General features: G+C 39.5%; 1 protein-coding gene across 1 annotated transcript in view; it reads right to left on the minus strand.

Annotated features, from left to right (window-relative positions):
• Window positions 1–832: 832 nt before the first annotated feature.
• Window positions 833–24,337, minus strand: part of LOC149248385 (uncharacterized) — a 149,938-nt gene continuing 126,433 nt past the window's right edge. The window contains exons 3-7 of the mRNA XM_089458415.1: window positions 22,226–22,367; window positions 21,958–22,046; window positions 1,667–1,721; window positions 1,455–1,540; window positions 833–1,324 (exon numbers count right to left, since the gene is read on the minus strand). Coding sequence (XP_089314541.1) covers window positions 1,178–1,324; window positions 1,455–1,540; window positions 1,667–1,721; window positions 21,958–22,046; window positions 22,226–22,367 — 519 coding nt within the window. The 3' untranslated portion in view covers window positions 833–1,177. The remainder of the gene's footprint in view (window positions 1,325–1,454; window positions 1,541–1,666; window positions 1,722–21,957; window positions 22,047–22,225; window positions 22,368–24,337) is intronic.

Below are 24,337 nucleotides of genomic sequence, written 5' to 3' on the forward strand. Positions count from 1 at the left end.
AGGATTACAAAAAAATGGTCAAGAGGTCTTCCCAAACTAGAATTGTTAAAACGATGATATCAACTGTTGTAGATAGATGGTTCCACCCTACTAGTTGATAAAATACAGTTGGGTGATCTCAGCACCACTCCTATCTAGTGTATGAAAGTCATTAATCAATTTCATCCAGACATCGGCATTTATTTTTCTTAACTTTGCTTACTGTTTGAAGAAAATTTGCACAGTTTTGCAGGTATCCTTAAAATGATAACAAAATTATAGTGAAACTTTAAGTAGAATACGTTGTTCTTGTAATATATCAAGGAATAGAGTTCCTTGCACTCTGTTCTCTTCCTTGTGCAATGATATCAACAACTGTTGTTGATAGATGACTCAAACCCTACAAGTTTGTAAACTGTTGTTGATAGATGACTCACCCCACATGTTTGTAAACTGTTGTTGATGGATGACTCACCCCACATGTTTCTAAACTGTTGTTGATAGATGACTCAACCTACCAAGTAAAATCGAGCCATCGTAGCACTCCTGTCTAACATATGAAAGTTATCAATCATATTTATGATATTTATTCATACAGAAGCATTTATTTTCTAGACCTTTGCCTACACTTTGGATGAAATTTGCAATTTTTTGAAGATGTCCTTGAATCATGATCATACTGCTATTAGGGAGGCTCCAAATACCACACCCTGTCCCTTGAATAATGATCATACTACAATGAGGAAAACTCAAAGTAGCATACCCTGGTCCTTGTACTAGTCAACAATATATCAAATTATTCTTACAAATCTTACAAGAAGCTACTATGTGAAATAACTTTTGGCATGCTGAATAAAACACACAAAATAAATGTATTTTTTAAATGCTTCATATGTGAGCTTTCCTTGTTACACATCAGTAAGTAGTATCCCCATGAAAGCACCTCGTGGCATTACCCTAACAGTTCATATTGACTCATAATAAGACTATTACATTGCACCCATTAAAGGCATTTAAATCAATTCTGAGAGCAATAGAGTTTATTAGGAATACTTGGCAAATTGACTCTCGGGACTTCCGTGAATGATCAAGATAGCCGGAATAAAACTGTGATAATTAAAGCCTCTTTTCAGACGAAACAAAATTATTTTCAGATGATCACTCAATTGAAACAATTAAAGCCTCTGTCTCAGCAACTTCAGGGAAGCTCCCCACAATCAACAATTCTGCAGGGCCTTTTTGGCCGATCTGTACGATTTGTTTCTTCCGACTCGAGTTTCTTAACAATCTCCATCCCCTCAATAACTTGTCCAAACACGACGTGGCGTTTATCCAACCATGGTGTCTGTAAATATTTAGAGAGTTGTCAGATAATATCAAATTGCTTAAAGAATAAAAAGCAGTATGATAGACTACACTGCAAGGTAAAAATGATGAAATTGAAATCTTGCAAATGTTTGGGCTAGAGAGTTTACTTTGACTGTACATATAAAAAATTGGCTGCCATTTGTGTTGGGGCCAGCATTAGCCATACTTAGAACTCCAGGTCCAACATGGGCTACTGCAGATAATTTTCAAAGAGAAGAAATTGTTTGTCATTAAAGCGTGCTAAACAAAAGACCATAAAAACCACCAATTAACTAGAAAACAAAATAAACTTTTTAACAGTGTGCTGCCGGATGCTCACATTTGAAGTTCTCGTCTTCAAAAGTGCGACCATATATGCTCTTTCCTCCTGTACCCTGAATCAATCATCCACAGGTGTAAGAATGTCACATGCATTGAATAACATAGAACTTATGTCTTATTCTATGATACTAGTGTTTTGGCTTTCTTCACATATTTGTTTTGAGTTAGATCTCCTAAGAAACATTTATCAGAATAGTCACAGTTATATCTACCTACAGCACAGTTAGACACAATGCCAAGAGACACAACATTACCGCAGAGAACAGAGGGTAACAGACCGAGTGCCACAATCACAGTGAGTAGAATCTTAAGCCTTAACTAGGAGGGACAATGAAGCAATCTACAATAATGAGAAGAACTCAAGAAGATTTTCCTCCGTACCCAAAGATTGGGGACAGACAATCACACTTAACCTAAGTAGGCATAGCATCCAAGTATAAACCAAAAGTGTTACCTCGCTGCTTCAATAAACATGAGAACCAGGGAAACAGACTATCAATACACCTCTGAATTTGTAAGTTGCAGCACTCAGCTTGCAAGAAGTGGTCGCCATGGTAGCTTTGCATTTGTACTCTACCAACCACTCAAAATAGTAATGTCCAACATGATCTCATTCAGTTTATGCACAAAGCATGTGTTAACTGTCACCATTTTATAGAGGGTTGCAAATAATACCCACCGGCCTAGTATGGATGACAACTAAAAAAATACAAAGGCCACACGTGACAGACAAAGAGGGAAACTAAGCATAACAAAAAACTAACCAACAAACAAACTATCCTCAAAAGTAGTATTTCAGGCCAACTGTGATAGAGCGTGTTTGATTAAGTGAAGACCCATCTATGAGATGTTGCAATATGAAGTATTGAGCATCTTAAGGTAAAGAAAGTGTTTGAGAGGAATAAATGTAGGATCCTGCGAGTTTAACAGAAAGCCAATTTATCTTGCAATATCAATGAAGTTGTAGATTTTGACAAATTCTACACAGAATATGTTATCAGAGGTAGATTTCCCCTAACATTCCACCCATAATCTCAATGCCCTGGACAACTCCCATCAAGCCCCTGCTGAAGGGATAAAAGAGTGTTTGAGAGATTGACGCCACTAGGGGTTGAGGAAGATAATTACAGGTCTTTAATAACATGATAACTGTCTGTTAGAGGATCAAGAGGATCCTTATTAGTCAATGTCTTGCCAAGTTCCAACAACATCAAAGCCTCGTATTGCATCTGTGGTTGCCAAATCTTGAGAGTTACCATGTGTGACCAGTAAATCCGTAACATTCTCTTTGGAATATTGATTGGGCACCCACTTTTGGCAACTGAAAAACAGGTGTTTCTTATTCTCGACATCAAGTTTTCCACCTGCTTATTCTTCCTTTCGTTAGATTTACACAGGTCACCAAGTTCAGTGTCATGGGAAATTCCCATTAGACCCTTGTTGAGGGCTAAATAAGTGTTTGAGAGATTGAGACCACTGGGGATTTAGGAATACGATTGTGTGTTTGTCATTACGTCAATTTTTTTGTTAAAAAGAATGGGAGGATCCTTACCAATCAGTATCTTACCATTTACATCAAATCCATGTTTTCATATCTAGCTACCACACGTTGAGGGTTTACTGACTGATGGGGAAGTTGATGAGGTCTCCTTGGCATTTCATTAGGTAACCACTTCTTGTAAGTTTAATAACTTGCATTTCTTATTCTTTAAGTCTAGTTTTGCACACTCCTTATTCTTCTTTTTGTTGGATTTCACTTGCCACTGTTCAAAGTCACCTGTGGTGCATTTGTTAAGCCTTGTTGCCTTCTTACCCTCTTCTTCAATCATGCCGTTGTTGGGCATAGAGATGGATGAGCTATCTTGCTTATAAATGGAGCAACATCTGATTAAGTGGAAAACATGCAAAACAACCAGTGGGAAAGTTGAGATACAATTCCTTTTGACCATGCACTGAGCCTATGTCACAAGGTTCGCCAAACTTGAGCCTTGAGATTCGAAGTTCGGCGAATCTCATTTTTTTTTTAAATTCTACTGAGGTTCGACTGGTTCGGTTTAGGTTCGCTCTATTAACTTCAATCTACGAAATGTGGCCTCGGGCCATTGAATGTCTATACGGTCGTTAAATGTGGTTTGCTCTATTCAATTTAACCTACAGAATGTGCCCTCAGAATTCTAGAACTACATACAGCCATTAAATATGCGCCCTCAGACCCTTAACGTTCATACAGTGGTTAAATGTAGTTTGCTCTGTTCTGTTTAACCTACAAAATGTGTCGTCAGAACTTTGGAGCTCCATACAGGCATTAAATGCGCCCTTGGTGACCGTATGGCAGAGACGCCTAAAATTTAACATGAGCTTTCAATTTAGGGCCAAACATTATACAAATTTCAAAATTTGTGCGAGTTCATATCAGATAGGAGGGCATAAAACCAATCTGACCTGATAGCACGTTCTGCTCTATTAGAAGGGCCTCTGCATGGAAAGAGCTAATGAACCGTGTCGATAGGGTTACGATTACTCATGGGTCAACGGGAATTACATGAAAGAAGCGTGTTGGCTTATGGTTCTCGACAATTTGATTTCTGTTGCGATGGGTGGCTTTATTTCGATTGTAGTGTGGTAGGAATTTGGAATCAATCACTTAAACCTTTTACATGTTTTAGATATAAAAAACTTTAAATATATTCTAAGTTATGAAAAATAATTTACCAATGAGTTACGCTTTATTTAAAAGTTTATATTAATCCTTCAATTATGAATTTCATTGCTTTAATTTATAATATATTAATACAAATGATGATTTAATAAAAAAATTATATATATATATATATATATATATATATATAATAATAATTTGAAGTATAATCATGTTTGAATTAATATAATTATTATATTACGTATAATCGAACTTAATCGCAAACCTCATTCAAACCTATTAAAAATAGCAACAAGAAATTCCAATTTAATTTGTCCTTGAATTAAAATTGTAATTCTTTTCTCATAGCAACTTGTAATAGTTAACTAAGTTAAGTTGACTTAGTTAGCTTAGGAAATTCGAGTTGGAAGTCTATATGGAGTCATGTAGAGTGATCCCTAAATTTTAGAGGCCCAGGTGAGTTCTCTTGAGTTGTAATTAGATAACTCAGTCTAACTGAGTTATAGTCCGTGAAACTAGTTCTAATTGTTGGAGGAACTAGTAGAGGTCTAGTAGTGGAGTAGTACACCAGTGCATCACCAGTACCACACCAGTTAACTAAAGATTCACTCACAAATAATTCATGCATGTTAGTTCAGAGGAAGACCCAGTTGAGATTAGAGTGCAGGGACAGTGTTCTATCAGTTGCATAACTTTCCAAGTTGTACAGATGGTGGATGCAATCAGTTGAGGACCTAAGTTTGGATTGCGCGGTTATGGAGGAAGGATTTCCCAATTAAATTTGGGTTGATTCTTTCAAGAATTGCGCAAGGAAGTAGGGCTTAGCAGGAAGTAGAATTGGCTAAGTGTTCGCTAGAGCGGGCTTGTGAGGCAGAGAGTTTGATCATACTTGTGCAGGGATTGTTCTGGTGTGAACAAGCATTGTATTTTCTTCTCAGATCTTTTGGTTAATGCAATATAGATAGTCGAGGTTTTGAGCAGTTGTTTTCCCAAAGAAATATTGCGTTATGTGCAATTGATATTCTTCCTCTTTCTAAGAATTCTTTTCATTGGTCATTTTTTGGTTTCCATTGTAAAGGGTAGAGTAGATTCTTGTCTTGTGTTTTAGAAAATTACATGAGCTGTTGAATCTATAGTAAAAATCTACATGGTATCGGAGTTGAAGACATTATAGAAGAGGAGATTTCGAGTTTGTTGTGCAGGTGAAAATCGAATTTGCAGTTCATACTTCATACCAAAAATATGTCTTTCTACGGGTTGTAACTTGAGTAAGCCTTGGAAGGCAACTCGAATTACGTAGCATGGAAGGACAGGATGGAAGCAGTGTTGGAAGACAATGGCCTCAAGGAATTCATTGATCAAGAAATTCTAAGCCTCCAACATCGGATGCTCAAGATCTGGCTGAATGGAGAAAGTGTGTGGCAACGGCGAGGCGGATTATTCTTGAGGGAGTTCAAGACCACATTGTCTCGAGTCTCCACGATAAGGAAACTCCATACTCAATGTGGAAGGCATTGACGGACCTGTTTTAGAATAGCAGTGACCATAGGAAGTTGGCACTGAAGGACAAACTCAAAAAGATCAAGATGGAGAAGGGCTCAACTCCGAAATACTTGACCAAGTTCACTCATTGTCATGATGAGCTTGGAAGTGTTGGGATTACTGTTGTCGAGGATGATATGGTGAGCCTAGCTCTTCTAGGACTTCCCAAGAGTTGGCACAGTTATCAAGACTCTGTCAATGGGAGGGAGAAGCTGCCAGATTGGGAACGACTGTGGTCGGATTTGGTACAGGGAGAGATTCAGAGGAACACCAAAGACGGATCCTCATCAAAGATTGATGATGAGGAAAATTGTGCCTTAGTGGATAAGGCAAAGAAAGGGAAGGGGAAGGCGTCCCATTCCAAATCGGATTCTTGTCATGGAGGTAAGAAGAAGAACATGTCGAAAGTTGAGTGCTTTCATTGTCATGAGCTGGGACATTTTGCTACAAATTGTCTGCTCAATAAGTCCAAGAAGAAGTCCTCAAGAGGAGCGATAGGTGAGGCTCTTGCCTCACAATTCGAATTGGACTTTACCCTCATCGCATGCATGGTGTCATCAATGATGGGTAGTGTATGGTACCTAGACAATGGAGCTTCTTTCCACATGACTGGTAACAGGGAGCTCTTCAGTGACTTGGAGGAGAAGGATCTCCAAATGCATATCGAGATGGGTGATGACAGGAGGTATAGTGCTACCGAGTTGGGTACAGTTACATTTCAAAGGGAGTCGAGTGCTCCCCTCACTTTGCGAGATGTTATGTATGTTCCTGGTTTGAAGAAGAACTTGGTATCTATTGCCATGTTGGAGGATAAAGGCTATGATGTGATCTTTAGTAAGGGAAAGGCGTTCTTTCATCACATAGCCATGGGACAGGTAAAGAGGATAGGGATTCGGGTGAAGAATCTTTATAAGTTGGAGGTAGAAGATTGTGTTGCCTTAAGCATGAAAGTAGAGAAGGTGCAGAGCCGAGACATCGGTGAGTTGTGGCACAGGCGGTTGGGTCACTTGCATCATGGCGCTTTGAAAATCATGCAGCAAATTTTTACCGGTCTTCCCCAAGGTACACTAGAGCAAGTTGTCACATAGCCATGAGACAGGTAAAGAGGATAGGGATTCAGGTGAAGAATCTTTATAAGTTAGAGGTAGAAGATTGTGCTGCCTTGAGCACAAAAGCAGAGAAGGTGCAAAGCCGAGACATCGATGAGTTGTGGCACAGGTGATTGGGTCACTTGCATCATGGCGCTTTGAAAATCATGCAACAAATTTCTACCGATCTTCCCAAAGGTACACTAGAGCAGGTTGACACATGCAAAGGGTGTACTTTGGGAAAATTCACCAAAGCTTCCTTTCATGACAAAGACAATCGAGCATAGGCGATCCTAGATCGAGTCCATTCAGATGTGTGTGGACCATTCTCAACAGCATCCATGGCCAAGCACAGGTATTATGTTATATTTGTTGATGATTTTTCTCGTAAATGTTGGATCTTTTTCATGCAGAAGAAAGATCAGACTTTTGCAAAGTTTTGTGAATTTAAAGCATTGGTCGAGAAAGATACTGGTAGGAAGGTTAAATCTCTCAAGAGTGATAACGGTGGAGAGTATGTGTCAAATGAGTTTAAAAACTTTTGTGCGGCAGAAGGCGTTAATCGAGAGTTGACAACCCCTCATAACCCACCGCAGAATGGGGTAGCTGAAAGGAAGAATAGAAGCATTGTAGGGGCAGCATGAATGATGTTGCATGATCAGGGCCTACCACTACACTTGTGGGCTGAGGCATGCAACACTTGTTTATTTACAGAACAGAAGCCCTCATCGGATTCTTGGGATGAGTACACCAAAGGAGGCTTTCTCAGGGAAGAGACCAGATGTGGGTCACTTCAGGATTTTTGGCTCATCAGTATAGTGCCATGTGACCAAAGATGCACGAAAGAAGTTTGAGCCGACAGTAGAGTTGGGGATATTTGCAGGGTACACTAATACACCTCACAACTATCAGGTGTACCTGCCAACCAGCAGGCTATGTCACAAGGTTCATTGAACTTTAACCTTGAGGTTCGAATTTTGGCGAACCTTAAAAAAATGTTGAGGTTAGGCGAACCTCATCGAACCTCATAGCCATTGACCAAGTCCATAGATCAAAACTCATAACTTCATGTTACAACTCAAGCTTGTAATTAATCCTTGTAGTTTCCATGTCCGTGATAGCATTTTTCATATTGATGTTGATTTCTTAATATTTTATCCTATAATTCATTTTAAATTAATATATGTAGACAAACCTAATGGCGAACCTCATCATAAAATTCGAACTCAAACCAAACCTAATCATTATCGAACCTAAACTCGAACCTGAACCATGTGACATTGCCAGCAGGATGACAGTGGTTCGCAGGGATGTCAAATTCGATGAAGAGAAGGACATGCGATGTTCCCTTGAGAGGGAGCTTCAGCTACATGCGATTGAGGAGCTTTTAGCTCCTAAGGAGGAACCTCAGATTGATGTGGAGCAGCTACATGCAAAGGATCCGAGAGTGGAGACATCCACTCAGGCAAAGTCTTCCAAAGATGGGAGAAAGCGCACCAGAGAGGCTGACAGGTTATTGCATGATGTGTATGTGCTTTCCTATATTGCGCTGCAATTTTATATGAATTACTATTTCATTTGTAAATGATAAGAACATTTTATTGGTAAGTTTCCAGCTTATCTTAGGTGATCTAATTCATTGTATGATCTAACGATTTTTCATAAGAAATATATAGAGTTTGAAGGTTCCCGGCCCTTGGCCTCCAAGTTCATAGATTGTGGGCATGAGCTAACCCTATTTGGACTTCAGATATTTTATGTGACTTTCTTACTTCACCAAGGCTGTGGTTAATATCTATTTTTCGAAATACATCAAGCCATTATCAAAATACCATAAAAAAAATATTCTTCCAAAAACTCTTTCAAGCATTGTATAATTTGTATATATTTGTAAATAATTTTTGTAGAATAATTTTCTAACCCTTGTTTGCAGCTAACTGGGCTTTCAGGTTTATTTTTAAAATTTTGTATATATTGGGGTTTTCGGCACTTGTATTTTCATTTGTGCGGGTTATATTCAAGAAAAATTGTTGGATTGGAGCTAGATCTAGGCCCTTGAGGGTAAGACCTAATCTCTAGAATTTTTGCAAGGCCAGCATTAGTGAATTTTGGGCAAACACTAAAGATCTGAAGCAAAATCACATTTTGGCGAGGGTTTCAAACTTTTCTAGGGCCTCCAAGCCCAATGTCCTCATCTACCCTACTCGTCTAGCACTCTCTTGCCTAGCCGCAGCTCCATTTTGGCCTTAGCGTGGCCCTTTTAGGAGTTGTCGTCACCCTTTCCAAGCCTAGTCGCAAGACGTAAGGGCCTCGACCTGCCCTCCTAGCCCCTATTGTGGGTGTTTTTAGCCTTTGTAGGCCTAGTCGTAAGGCTTAGGCCCCTCGGCCTCCCTCCGTATGCCCTCTGTCCAACTCCCTCGACCCTCTTTCCTCCCTCCTCCTCCTTTGTTAGCCTTCCTCTACCCATTTCTCCCCTTCGTCTACTTTCTTGTGGCCTCTCCAAAGCCTCTCACCCTTTCAGCAACCCTTGTGGGCTCTCCTTACCTCAACACAGGCCCTAATTGGCCTCTGCTCCCCTAGCTGCATGCCTACTAGGCCTTAGCAGCCCTAACGCAGGCCCATCAAGCCTTGCGTCCTCCCTCCCAACCCTTCTCCACCTCAACGCTAGCCCTCTAGGACCTAGCGTTGCCCTGTTTTACCCTCAATTTCCCTCATTTCATCTCTTTGGTAAGCATTTGATTTCTGGACTGAATATTGGTGTGTTTTGTAGAGACATTTGGCATGATTTTTGGTGTTTGCAAGTGTTCTACTCATTAGAAAAATTTGGGCACGATGGGCAAGTGAACTTCAAGGACTAAGGCCCAAGGGTTTGAACTTTGATCTCCTAACCCTTCTTATCTCACTATTTTGCTTCAGCAAGAATTCAAACTCATAACAGTGGTAAAGACACCTTAAGTTGGCCTAAAATCAATTCATAAGTTGTTTGATAAATCAAATAATAAATTTCATAAGTTGGCAATCATAATTTGGCATGAATCTATGAGTTTTGGTCACTGTCATCTTTGCATAAGAAGTCTAATATAACAGTGGTATTTGCATCATAAAAGTGCTAATCAATTCATAATTTCATATTGGCAAAGTGGTTTGTTTCATGGTTTATGTGTTATTGTGAAGAACATTGAACTAACATAGTGTTTTCCTTGTGAGTTCATAAGCAATAAAGTTCATAATTCACATCTAATAAGCTCACTCACTAAAAGCACCTTAAAATCTCAAATAGTATCTTTTTTGAACAATTTAAGTTACATCAATTATCCTTCTAAAATCTAATAGTGTTGGAATTTCCAAGTCTAACACGTCAAAAATTCTTCCTGCATTATCTGGTTTTTTTCACCTACTTGTTTATTACTTTAACAAGTTATTTAACCATATAAATATTGAAAATAAACACAAATTCAGTCTCAACTCATCTACAGATCATCAACTGAAATAACAGACAAACACACAAGGGACACCGTTATTATTGGATAAACGTCCCCGGAAAAACCCAACTTGGGAAAACCGGTGCAGCAATTCTGAGGGTTTTACTATCAAGCGGCTTTCGTGAGTACAACTAGGGTGTCAAACTAGCTCACCCAACATAGATATCTATCTGGCAGTAATACCTCTCTTCGGAAGCAGATATTCAACAAGTCTGCTCCACGAAAATCCTTCCAATGCTTCTCTGAGGCTCTGCGTCAACCCTCCTAGCCTCTACGTAGCTCTGAAACCCCATGCGTCAACCCTTTGCTACTCTGCGCTGGTGGCTCTCTGGCCTTCTACGGCACTCACGCAGGCCTTGCTAGCCTCTCTGTAGTCTCTCTAGCCATCTGCATGGCTCCTATTGACTCTACATAGCCTCCTCAATCACTGCGCTGGCCCTCTGGCACTATTTATGCCTCTCTACTATGCACTCACTACCCCTCGCTACAACTCAGATCACTTGTTCGAATTTTCTCAGCAAACCCCACTCTAGAAAATCAAACTGACTTATCAATCTTGGTGTATCTCCAACTGACCCTCAAACCTCCTCTTATACTTTTTCTGTTGAGTCTTCAATAGCCGAGATTAAATCTCTAATCAATAGCTAAAGATTAGATTTGGCTTGATCCATGTCATTTAGAACATTCTCACCCAGTTTTATATTTAATACCCATTAATATTTTAATTTTCCTAAGTTTAGAGTTAGGAACTCCATTAAAAATATTAATTATTTTAATATCTCTCTAACCGGGTGGAATTTCCCCAAACCATTTATGGGTCTTGGAGATCTCATGTGCTTTATCCTCTCCACCAATTTTCATGGCTAGAGCACATCCAATGCAAACCCCAAATCAACACTCCCTCTTAGCGAGAAATGTGCTCTAGTAATGCTCCACCACTGAACATCACCCTAATCATCCGCCACTGGTACCTGTGTTGATGCTTGGCTTGCTGCCCAACATCCTCTGCACTGTTTCCTCCTATATTGTTTCCCATGGCTCTGCCACTACCACTGCTACATTTGTACTACAACTCCCTCTGCATTTGTGCTGTTGCTGATCCTTCCTCCCAACACTGCTTCTGCACTGCAGTTCTCTCTCATCATGTTGCATCGTGTTGCCCATAGCACTACCACTGTTAATTGTTGTACTGTAACTCAGTTACTGAGATGTAAGTAACTGATCTACCCAACTACTAACATCCTTGTCAGGCTAGAAGCCCCCTGATGTTGAAGCTACCTCTACTGCTATCCTGTGCTCCCTTTGTTGCCTCTACGCTGATGCAATGTCTTTGTGCCTCTTGTACTGCTACAACCACCTCTATGCCTTTTTGCACTGCTGCAACCACCTTTGTGCCTCTCGCGCTGCAACCCTCACTGCGCTGCCAGAGACCACTGCACTCTAGCACTGCCTTGTCGCTCCATTGCATCTTGCTTCTACCGACATCCGTCATCCTACTACTGTCATTCGGGGCTCCCATAGCCAGATATGATCCAAGAGTTTGGGTACCTCAAGGATCTTGCCCCTCATCTTCTGTAGTCCTCCTGACTACAACTCGATGTCTCCCCACCTCTTCTCTAGAGGTGCATGAGCACTCATGGCACAGTCGTCATCCGTCTCGACTTCTTTCTCCGCCTTAGCCAAAGTTGCCTTGGAGTCAGAAGCCTCTCCCTTATTCTTCTTCCTGGGACACTGGGTTGCATAATGACCCAGCTCCCCACAATGGAAGCAATTCACCTTGGAGATGTCCTTCTTCTTCCTCTTCCTCTTCCCCTGTTGTCCCGGAGATGCCAGAGCCGCATCCTCCTCCTCTTTCTTGATTCGACCTCCTTCGCTGCTACTCCCCACCTTGGTCAACCGTCTGATGTCTTCTTAGTGAAGAGTTGCCCACATCTCTTCCCATCCTGGAAGAATCGCTCTGCCCAAAATGCTTTGAACAAATGTCTCCCAATCCTCGAACACTGCATTCAGGGCAGTCCTCACCATGAACTCCTGATCCAGCGTGGCCCCTATGGAAGTAAGTTGGTCCCAAATCTCCTGCAACCTGCTGAGGTATAGATCTATCTGCTCCCCTTCTGCATCTGATACGACCTCAGTTGATTCTCCAGTAGCATCTTCCTCTGCACGGAAGTGCCTTGATACAATGTCGTCAAAGTATCCCACATCTCCTTTGTTGTGTTCTTTTCAGCAATATGTTGTACTACATGATCCTTGACCCTCTCCTCTCCGATTCTCTTTGTACCTGCAACACAGATCTAGATTTCTTGGCTAGAAATCCCTTAAGGCAGCGGCTCCCTCTACCATGGTTCTGTTCTGTTAGGTACTATTCTACTTCGACAGCAACAGCACCCCACTAGTTTCCCAACCCACAATCTTCCCACAACTCCCTAGGCCCCAACAGCTGAAGAGATTGAGCCTCTTAGCTCTGCGCAATCCCGGCAAGGCTGAATCGCTCCTCTGGCCAACTGCATCAAGCCTACCTGGCTGAGTAGGATGACGTGGCTCTTCGTGAGCCTCTTTTGCCTCTCTCTGCCTTTGCGCTGGCCCTCTCTCTGGCTCGAAATGACGACGCAAACCCTCTACGTCACTCCTTCTCTATTGCCTTCTGCTTCGGAACAACTTTGTCTCTCAAGACAATTGTTTTTGCTGCAAATTTTCTGATTTCAGTTGGTGCCTTCAATTCTCCTGTGATCTGCAACGCTTCGATACCATGTTGGAATTTCTAAGTCTAACACGTCAAAAAATCTTCCTACATTATCTGGTTTATTTCACCTACTTGTTTATTCCTTTAACAAGTTATTTTACCATATAAATATTGAAAATAAACACAAATGCAGTCTCAACTCATCTACAAATCATCAACTGAGATAACAAACAAACACACAAGGGACACCGTTATTTTTGGACAATCGTCCCCGGAAAAACCCAACTTGGGAAAACCGGTGCAGCAGTTTTGAGGGTTTTATTATTATGCAGCGTTCTTGAGTACAACTAGGGTGCCAAACTGGCTCACCCAATAGAGATATCTATCTGGCAGTAATACCTCTCTTCGGAAGCAGATATTCAACAAGTTTGCTCCACGAAAATCCTTCCAACGCTTCTTTGAGGCTCTGCGTCAGCCCTCCTGGCCTCTGCGTAGCTCTGAAACCCCTTGCGTCAGCACTCTACTGCTCTGCATTGGCTCTATGGCCTTTTGCATCACCCACGCAAGCCTTGCTAGCCTCTTTGCAGTCTCTCTGGCCCTCTGTGTGGCTCCTGTTGGCTCTACGTAGCCTCCTCAATCACTGCGCTGGCCCTCCGGCACTATCTCTGCCTCTCTGTTATGCACTCACTGCCCCACTACAACTCAGATCACTTGTTTGAATTTTCTCAGCAAACCCTGCTCTAGAAAATCAAACTGACTGATCAATCTTGGTGTATCTCCAACTGACACTCAAGCCTCCTCTTATACTTTTTATGTTGAGTCTTCAACGGCCGAGATTAAATCTCTAATCAACAGCTAAGATTAGATTTGGCTTGATCGATGTCATTTAGAACATTCTCGCCCAATTTTATATTAATACCCATTAATATTTTAATTTTCCTAAGTTCAAAATTAGGAATTCCATTAAAAATATTAATTATTTTAATATCTCTCTAACCTGGTGGAATTTCCCCAAACCATTTATGATTCTTGGAGATCTCACGTGCTTTAGCCTCTCCACCAATTTTCCTGGCTAGAGCACATTCAATGCTACCCCAAATCAAAAAATAGTCTCTAATCTAATTGGCATTGGAGTAACTTGTTTTAATTGTGCATCATTGAGTAATTTGTGATCTTGAGCATTTGAGAATCTAATTGGTTGTGATCTAATTGCAACATTTTGGCATCTAGGTGTTCTTTACTTGAAGGCTTTTAATCTAATTGAACATCTCTTAGATAATTGGTTGAAATATTTCTAGTTGTCTCAAGTAATTGGCATTGGCATCTCATATTGAATCATTGGCTAATTGTTTCAAGTGAATAAGTGTTCTCATTGTCATTTGTTCATGTTGTAAGTGGATATCTATTGTGAACTCTATATATTGGTGAATCATTGTTAAGAGCATCTTTGTTATAGTTGATGCAATCATATCATATCGTGGGCATTTGTTATCTCTTGTTGGCATTGTTGAACTTAACACTTGTCTTGTGGTTGAGATTACCCTTTTCTAAGCATTGTTAAGTACTTTATATCTTAACTTGAAGAAAACCATAATTAGGTACTTCAAGAAACATTTAAGTAATCTCACCTTAAGAATCACTCATTCTCCTCGCATATCATTCTAAGCTAGTCTTGCATTTAATAACTTACCTCCAAGCATAAGCTTGGTTGATAGACATTTAGGGCCACTAACACGGTGACCTTGCAGTCGTCAGAGCCACAATCTTTGCAGCTCCAGAGGCATCAGGTGGTTACAACACAGGGTGGGTATCGTTAATCAAGCTTATGCTTGCTTCCAATTGGCTTTTATCCCACAACCTACTCTAGAGACTAGTTCCAAAATGGTTAAGAGGAAAGTCACATTTAGAACTTGTCTTGTGGTTGAGATTACCCTTTTCTAAGCATTGTTAAGTACTTTATATCTTAACTTGAAGAAAACCATAATTAAGTACTTAAAGAAACATTTAAGTAATCTCACCTTAAGAATCACTCATTCTCCTCACATATCATTCTAAGCTAGTCTTGCATTTAATAACTTACCTCCAAGCATAAGCTTGGTTGATAGACATTTAGGGCCACTAACACGGTGACCTTGCAGTCGTCAAAGCCACAATCTTTGCAGCTCCGGAGGCATCGGTTAGTTAGAACACAGGGTGGGTATCGTTAATCAAGCCTATGCTTGCTTCCAATTGGCTTTTATCCCACAACCTACTCTAGAGACTAGTTCCAAAATGGTTAAGAGGAAAGTCACATTTAGAATAAGCATCTAACTTAAAATCAACCAAGATTTTGCATTTCACCTAGCTTGTAGGATTTGCACTTCATCTAGGATAGTCAAGCATCCTAAGCAGTGATTGCTCATCCGGTTACTTGGCATCTAATTGGTAATAAGCAACAAGTTGACTCCATAAGGCATTGGTCTCACATTTAAAACTAATCTGATCTTTAAGTCTTACTAAAATTAACCGAGTAGCTAGGCCATTCAATTGTGTCTCCCAAACCTGTTGGTTGCCAACAAGTATTTCATTCTTACATTTCATAGGGACTACCCTCCATAGCCTGTAGTTGGGAGATAGCTAGAACGAAGACTTATGGGATCAGAGTGACAGCCCCCAACCAGAGTCATTGTCGCACCATGCCTGTACAATCTGAGCGACAACAAGTACCATAGGTAGAGCACTAGACAACAGCGAAACGAGTGTTAAGATATGTGAATGGGACACTTGACTTTGGCATTCTACAGCAGAAGTAAAGACCCTAGGCACTGCGAGTATGCAAATTCAGACTTCGTAGGTTCTATTAAAGACAGAAAATCCACTTCTACATATTATATTTTCAACCTTGGCACGGGTGCAGTTGCATGGACCAGCAAGAAGCAGCATGTAATAGCCCTTTCATCAACAGAAATAGAATATTGAGTTGTGAAAGGAGCATGCAAGGCGATTTGGCTTAGGAGGATGCTTTCATATATGCAAATGCAGCGAACAAAGCGAACACCTTTGTTATGTGACAACCAATGGGTGATGAAATTTGCCAAGAATCTAGTCTTCCACAAGCATACCAAACATGTTGATATACGTTACCACTTCATCAAATAATTTGTAGAAGATGGATATGTCAAGTTATAGTATCATCCTACAGAGAATCAAACTGCAGACATTCTCACCAAGCCTTTGGGTCCTGACAAATATGTAAAATTTCAAGATAAGCTTGGTGTAGTTAGTAGACTGAACATTAAGGAAGGGTATTAAAGTCAATATTAGTTTAAGTACTAGACTTGGGCATTAAACTCAGTTGGACTTTAGTTTATTTTGTGCTTTTTAGACTTTGGCTTATTTTATTCTTTTTATGTCCTATTACGCTTTAGTGTGTATTTCACTTTATCCCACACTCATAAAGTGGATTAACTCAACTCAATTGTAACCTATATAAGAAAGCTTTCGCTTTCTCACTATTCACTCAATACAAAGAAATCTCTCAGGCTTTCTTGGTCTTTGTATGTGCTCAATTATCATATACACTTTGAATATCTTTGATAATCATTCTTTAACAAAAAAATCTCTTACAACAAACTTGAACTTTTGGGGTTTATACCTATTAGGGCATTTAACTCTAAAAATAGTGCACACCACCTATCCCATGTCATAATAGTGGTGTTGCTCCAACATTTGAGTGGAAGGGCCTATTGTTGTAAAGTATATGGTAATTAGAACTTGTCATGCAACTCATAAATTAGCTTATGGTATACAGTTCTTGTGGATATATATGGATCCCATGTCATAATAGTGGTGTTGCTCCAACATTTGAGTGGAAGGGCCTATTGTTGTAAAGTATATGGTAATTAGAACTTGTCATGCAACTCATAAATTAGCTCATGGTATACAGTTCTTGTGGACATATATGGACAAGAATTGAAGTTAAGAAGATACCTCCACACATCCACTACAATAACATATATGGAGGGAGCCAAAAAACTTCCTTCCCTAATGTAACATTGAAGCATATTTTACATCTAACCATCAACTTTTAACATATCCATTGGTTGAGCCATTCAACAAAAGAATTCTTAAGAAAGGATAGTGTAACCTATTAACGTCCACTAGAGCCAATTTGGCGTATTAGACGTGTGTTAAGCCCCTCAGAAGATAAAGGGAAGCCAATTGCAAGAGGTTAAACACCTTCCCTTGCGCACACACACACAAGGAGTCCACACTTGTTGGAGTTTGAACCTGTTGATGATGCTGGAAATTCCACCAACACTAGGAGATCTTCTCAATATAAAGTCCCAATTAGACTCTACACTGTTTGGAGTGAGAGTTCCAGCTGGGATGATGGCCCGGCTGCCATTATGTTAAGTTTATGATATGCCTTGGCGAATATCAGCAACATAAGAGAGATACAATATCACTTTTGAGACATGCAACGTTAGCTTTGTGAAATATATAATAATTATAACGTGCATAAAATACTTCCACAAACAAAGTAAATAACATAAGCCTTTAAAAGAACAACTATAGCTCTACTCTAATAAAGACACACAATATGAGGAAAGAATCATTAATTGATCGAAAAATAGTTTTCAAAACAACATGATCATGAAAGCATAAGACAATTTCAAATAAGATATGTACTAAATACAACAAAATAGTTTATTCTCTTTAATACATGTTAATACAAGCACATACCATAACCATTACAAGAACAGTCTTACAATAAGTTTTGATACATGCGCGAAAAAGATGTCCGGCTCAAAAGAGCTTCTTATAATTATGTAGAAGTATTGAGATGCACGATTACAAAGACATTTCACTTGTTCCAATAGTGGAACATGAAAGCCACAACTTCTCAAAAGAACAATCTCTCTCTCCTATGCTAACAAGAGAAGAAAAGGCTAAAAGTCCCTTTCCTTGAGCTATGAGGGTCTACATATAAGAAATGAGGTGACCCTTCACCTCCCTTGTGACTCTTGGACTCCCCTCATGGCTCTTCACCTTCCATATGACATTTGGACTTCTTTGTGACTTTTCGACTTCTACGTGACTTTTCATTTTCTTCCTTTTTTTCTAATTACAAAATTTGTCCTTTTACAAAATTGTGGCTAAAATTATGAAAATACAACTCATTTTGTACAATTTTGGGTAATTTTGAAATTCCAGCATTGTGACATGAAGCTCCTTCGTGATGCATTGATATCAAGCTTTGTATTGTGTTGCTTCGTCTTTGACCTTTTATGAGAGCTCTCGATAAAACATGCAGTGTCCTTGGGTATGGGTACATTAGGCTTCAGACTATTTACTCCACCCTCAATATTGCTTGCAATTGTTTCCCTCACAAGTTCTTTTCTCATGACCAAAGGTATGTCTTCTAAAGAGAAAGACACATTGATGTGCTCAAGATCTCAGTTACCTAGAAATTCAAAATCACTCATTGCAAGGCGCACAACCAGTCCAAGAAAATACCTACTCTATCTTTATTTTGTTTGTCCAATTTCACACTATGGAAAACAATGTGCTAGTCTCGGTGCGGGCATAGAAGCTGGAAACAAGGATAGTCTTGGTTAGGTACTAGGAATGTGCAGTGTGCTCACACGAGGTTGGGAACACCTATGTTGGGCATTGGCGCACTAGACAGAGACATGAGTCGACATGCTTGAAGACTATAAGCACGTAATGCGCTTACGGGGTGAGGACACATGTGATGGGCACAAGCGCATTGGGTAGATGCAGTGGGTGGATGGACTGAGGTCAAAAAGTGCACAATGCACCAGCAAGATTGGGAGGTCAAGGTAAAGCATTGTCGCACCTTGAAAGGTAGGGATTTGGCATAGGTCGTTGTCCTGCACTAGAGCGCCAAGTTGAAAGAGAAGCCCTTGTGAGTGCATGCGCAATTTCTAGAGGTAACGTGTAAAAGGTTGAAGCTCAAAATTACACAAGTGCGCCAATTCCATATGGCTAGGTAATGATGCAAGAAGGAAATCAAAGTTTTGGCTAATTGTGGGAAGTATGGAGACTAAGAATGCGGGAACAAATCATTTAGAATGAGAACTTCCTCACAGATATGTACATTTGACCATTACAAGAATATAAAGGGTTGTGGAATATGGAAGGGTGCATACACACAAACATGAAGAAAGGGAACGCTCAACAAACTATCACAATCTTTAGGTGTGAAGGAAAGAATCTTACCAAGGCGCACTTCTCAAATGCAACTGGGCGCAAAAATGGGCAACAAGCAAGCTAAATTGTGAATGTGAAGAGCGTTAGCACTAGAAAGGAAAAGTGCTTTGAACTTAGGCACAAAAAATGTGTTATGCTTATGAACAAAAGTGTGCTCTCACTTGTAGATTTTCAAGCAAACCATTGATGTCCTTAAACACTTGGGCAAACTTCAAAGAAGCTTAAGATAACCTCAATCACTTAGACAAATATGAGAGCATGATCTTTAAAGCGATTGTAGGAGACTCCAAAATTAGATGAATTCCAAAATTTTGGAAGGTGGTAAGGTGATTGTAGCAACTACAACAGAACCTACACTATTCACACAGCAATGTCATACCCCAAGCACTAAGCCTTAGAAAAGAATCCCAAATTCAATCTAGGAGAGCATTAGTAGGATGAAATCACATTCATTTCTGTCATACAACTTCGTTGACATTAAATTTTCAAAAACGACCTTTCGTCCAATTTAATTTGCACATTCAAGACCTTTGAAGGTTGTAAAGGTGTGTATAGTATGGAAAGACCATTCATAAACCTTGTTTGTTGATGTCAAACAATTTTGGATACCATATTCTAAATCTAATTACCTAGAATTTTAGTGAACATTTTATAAGAAAGATCTAGTAGAGTAATGAATCTCCAAACCAACCACTACTTTGTTTTGTTGTATTCCACCAAGTTTCTGAGACACGTAGATGCAAGAATTGGGAAACACATACAAGGACATGTGGAAACACCACCAAAATTTGACAAAACATCATGGAAAATGTTGAGGACCTCGAAATAGGAGACCTACAAAATCCTAAAAAGCCTAAAAATATAAATATAAGAGTGCATTGACAAGTCAAAACATGAACAATGAAACCATGAGATAAATAGTCATTGCACGCACTCTTTGGATTTTATATTTTTTGTGTTTTCTAAAGAAAATTTTGACTTTTCTAAGCCATTCAGGAAAAATTGTGTGTGTGGGTGGGGTGGCGGGGGATGTCTAAGAGTCCCCATTTTTAGAAGGGGAATGCCTAGGATCCCCCACCTTTTTGGAAGCAAAACACCCAAGAATTCCCCACAAAAGGGAGACATCCCCCATTCCTTGGGGAAGTAACCCTGTGTTGTCCTTAGTTTCCCCAAAACTTTGACATGGTGAAACATCCTCCACTACATTTCCACATCCCATAAACATGGGAAACATTGGGTACACCCCCAACCTAGGGGAGCACATTCCTATGTAACACTGTATTTTTTGTCCCTTTCAGAATTTGCTTGACCAAACCTACATTGAAATGCCTCTTATTACCCTATTTCTAATGCCTCGACACAACAAGAGAAAATCGTCTCCAATCACATGTTACAAGGCCAAATGCCACTTGCACAGCACCTTATCCAAGCTTGGTGATTTACCCTTGGCCATGTCTCATAGGGGCTTAAAACATATCATATTTTCCCAATACCCACAGGAAAAACAATTGTGCATATTTAAAGTATTTTAACTATAATAATGTTTTTTTATGAACTTCTTCGTAGCAATACAATCAGCAGCACTCCAAGAGGGAAAAAGGTTCTACAATTGGACCTTCGGCATGCTTTTGATTCAATACTTGTCTTCAATCAAACCTCATTGTAATCTTTGAGTACTAAAATCTGCTCAAAGGCAAGTTTATATTTTCAATATTTGAAGTACGTTTTTGTATATTCATAGTAGTTGGAATGTACCTATTCAATTATTTACTACTCAACCACTCTATCCATTTCCAGAATTTTTGGGCTACCTTACATCCCGTTATACATGCCTGTCTGAGATTTCTGGCATATCGCACATTTTGATCTAACATGTGTGAAACTAGCATGGTGGGGCCTATCTTTGACTGCAAGGCTGTTGAGAGTGAGTCAACCAAGCACTCTGGATTTAAAAACTGCATTGCCCTCCAGATGTTACCAATTCTTTGTAGCCAACTTACCTCACTGACTTGAACAGCCCATATTCTACAGAGCCATTCAGTTGGTCAAAAGCAAAGGAGTTATTTTGTAAAAGATGCTCAGCTTGGTAGGCTAAAACTGGACTTTCCATAGGACCACTTCCAACCTTCCTACATAGGCCCTGTAGTTCCTAGCTTATTTTGAAGAAAGCAGTGGCCAGAATGACTTTGCACAGAACTAACAAGGTGGGCTTATCAGCTATCAGCAAACTATAGTCATTGAGTGCAGCTAACAGATCATCAAGACAGCCAGTGGCCAAAGGCTTTGTCCCAGAAATCCCCATACATGTGGAAGCCGTTTTACAAACTTTTGATGGAAATTAATATCAACCAGAACCAAACGCATTCAACTTACCATCACAAGCTAGAGGATTACTTAACAAAGAAAAAAAAATTGACATGGCAACAAAAATAAAAGCCATTCTGCAAAATGAAAGCCAGAATGCAATCAATAAGAAAGCAATTAATGATTTACTAACAAACTAAATCACAGCATGCCACCGCAAAGCAATTTTGCCGATGACAGTAAAAATGAAAGCCAGAAATGCAATCACGAAGAAATCGATAGATGACTTTAAGAACAAATATGATGCATGCTTACATCTCCCCTGTCAAAGTCTCCACCCTGAAGCATAAAATCTTTTATGATTCGGTGAAATGAAGATCCTTTGTATCCAAACCCTTTCTCTCCTGAAACTCAAACCAACAAAAAGTCCAAAAATATTTTAAGACCAGCTTGAATTATATATATAAATATAGTATTGATAGCTTCCACGGTTTCCATTTTAGAATGACCAGCCATTAAAAAGCATTAGAATTATGGTAAAACATTCAAAGAAACGTATCTTCAGCAAGGTAAACAGGCAGACCTGTACATAGTGCGCGGAAATTCTCGGCTGTTTTTGGTACATCCTCACCAAAAAGTCCAAGCACAATCCTTCCTGCAGGATCTCCTCCAATTTCAATGTCCAAAAAGCACTTAGTTGTCACCTTTGACTGAAATGCAGCATCCTGCAAAACAAATAATAAAAGGATATGATAGCTGAAACAATCACAAAACAGGGACATCAGAGAGTTTAAATGGAAGGCATGCTCACAAGAAAACGGACACATATCATATGCTCACAAAGGCACAACCAACATCCTGAATGCAACATCAGCATCATCTCTTTCTGGGTTTAGGACAACAGTTTTGGAAGTTTTACAAAATAAACTTTTTCTGGAATCATGTCTTCCACGAGAGCCTATCCTCAATAGAAAAAAAATCTATGTTACCCCAAGTTTTATGAATTTGGGGATAGGGAACAGGGAGACAAGGTTCCAGTATAGTGAGAATTCGCAGGATACCCCATAATTTTCCAGGAACAAGGGCATGGACACAGGCATGGCAACAGAAACAAGTTACAAGCAGTGATATTATAGAAATTGTGTTTCAGAGATCTAGATTCTAAAAAACAATAGAATGCATAAACATGAAATTAGATTATTGTTCACTTGAGAGCTTTGAGCTTCACACACAAAGTCTCATGGTCAATTCCCAGGCTGCCTGCATCTCTCAATGTCCCTACTGGGTCCGGTGCCATAATCACCACCAATGGGTTTACACGAGGTACGATCCAGGAAATGCAGAAAAGTGCCAAGGGGATTCCCCATGAGGCTTTCCTTTGAAAAAAATTAAAAACTAGATTATTAGAAAATTAGAAATACATATCAAATATGTCACATGATCCATGATGAATATTTTCTCAATAGTAATAAAAGTGAAAGTACAATGAAACATCAGATTCATCCACAAATAAAATTATGTTCATACATTCAATATCAAGGTAAATTCAGATAAAGCTGATAAATCATAATATATCAGGTAACTATATGAAATTGTCAAAGACATCAAAAATACAATGTCTATTATCAGATTAAGATATTGTAAAAGACATCAAATATACTGCGTACAACATACATCATTAAGTATGTGCCCAATTATTTTCCTTGAAGCATTCCCAAATATTCAGGTTAGTTATTCAATTTTTCTCAAGTCAAAAAAACAGCATAGAGGACTCTGAGATATGAAATTGTCAAAGACATCAAAAATACAATGTATATTATCAGATTAAGATATTGTAAAAGACATCAAATATACTGCGTACAACGTACATCATTAAGTATGTGCCCAATTATTTTCCTTGAAGCATTCCCAAATATTCAGGTTAGTTATTCAATTTTTCTCAAGTCAAAAAAACAGCATAGAGGACTCTGAGATATACCCAAGCTTGTCAGGGGCATACTTCACTGTACCATGTACCATGTACATCAGCCAACATACCCTGAACTTGAAGGTGTCCTGAATGCTAATCCAGAGCAATCCTTGGCACTGACAAGTCCTGGAGACTCTAGCAAATGCGAAATGCACCTCCATTTAACATAGAAAATAATTATACAACAAAAACTTCAAGTTTTTAACAGTTCGATAAGAACTTCAAATTTATGATGAACTTATTTAAGCTTGTAGCGATGCAAAAAGGATCTATTTCTTCTGTCATGCTTATACTCTCAAGATGTATCTGAATCATAGTTCTAGAAGTCAGTCTGAGATGACTCGGACTCTGTCAACTCGGCTGAGTTGATTGCTGGCCAAACCAACACAGCCATCTGTGCTCATTTCGAACAGTTGGTTTGGTAACAAGGCAGTTCAGTCATGAAGGCCAGTTCAGGATTTTTGGTACCAATGTTTCAGGATGTTTGAGAGTGGTTCCAGCCTCATCAGACTTCATAGGTAGAAAGTAGAATTTCATATCCCATTCAAAATTCAATAGACATGTAGGATTGCAACATTTTCATTGGACTTGTTCACATAAAAGGGTATAGGATTGCCATCTACTCGAGAGCACCAATCCATTTATGTAATTCAATGTGGTTGGTAATAGGTATTGATTGTTGAACTCCTCTATCATGGCCTTGGCAAAAATGTACCCTCCACTCAA

Source organism: Pinus tabuliformis, chromosome 7, assembly GCF_031772625.1.
Source record: "Pinus tabuliformis cultivar Carrire ecotype Pingquan chromosome 7, CPIR1, whole genome shotgun sequence".
NCBI classification, from domain to species: Eukaryota; Viridiplantae; Streptophyta; class Pinopsida; order Pinales; family Pinaceae; genus Pinus; species Pinus tabuliformis.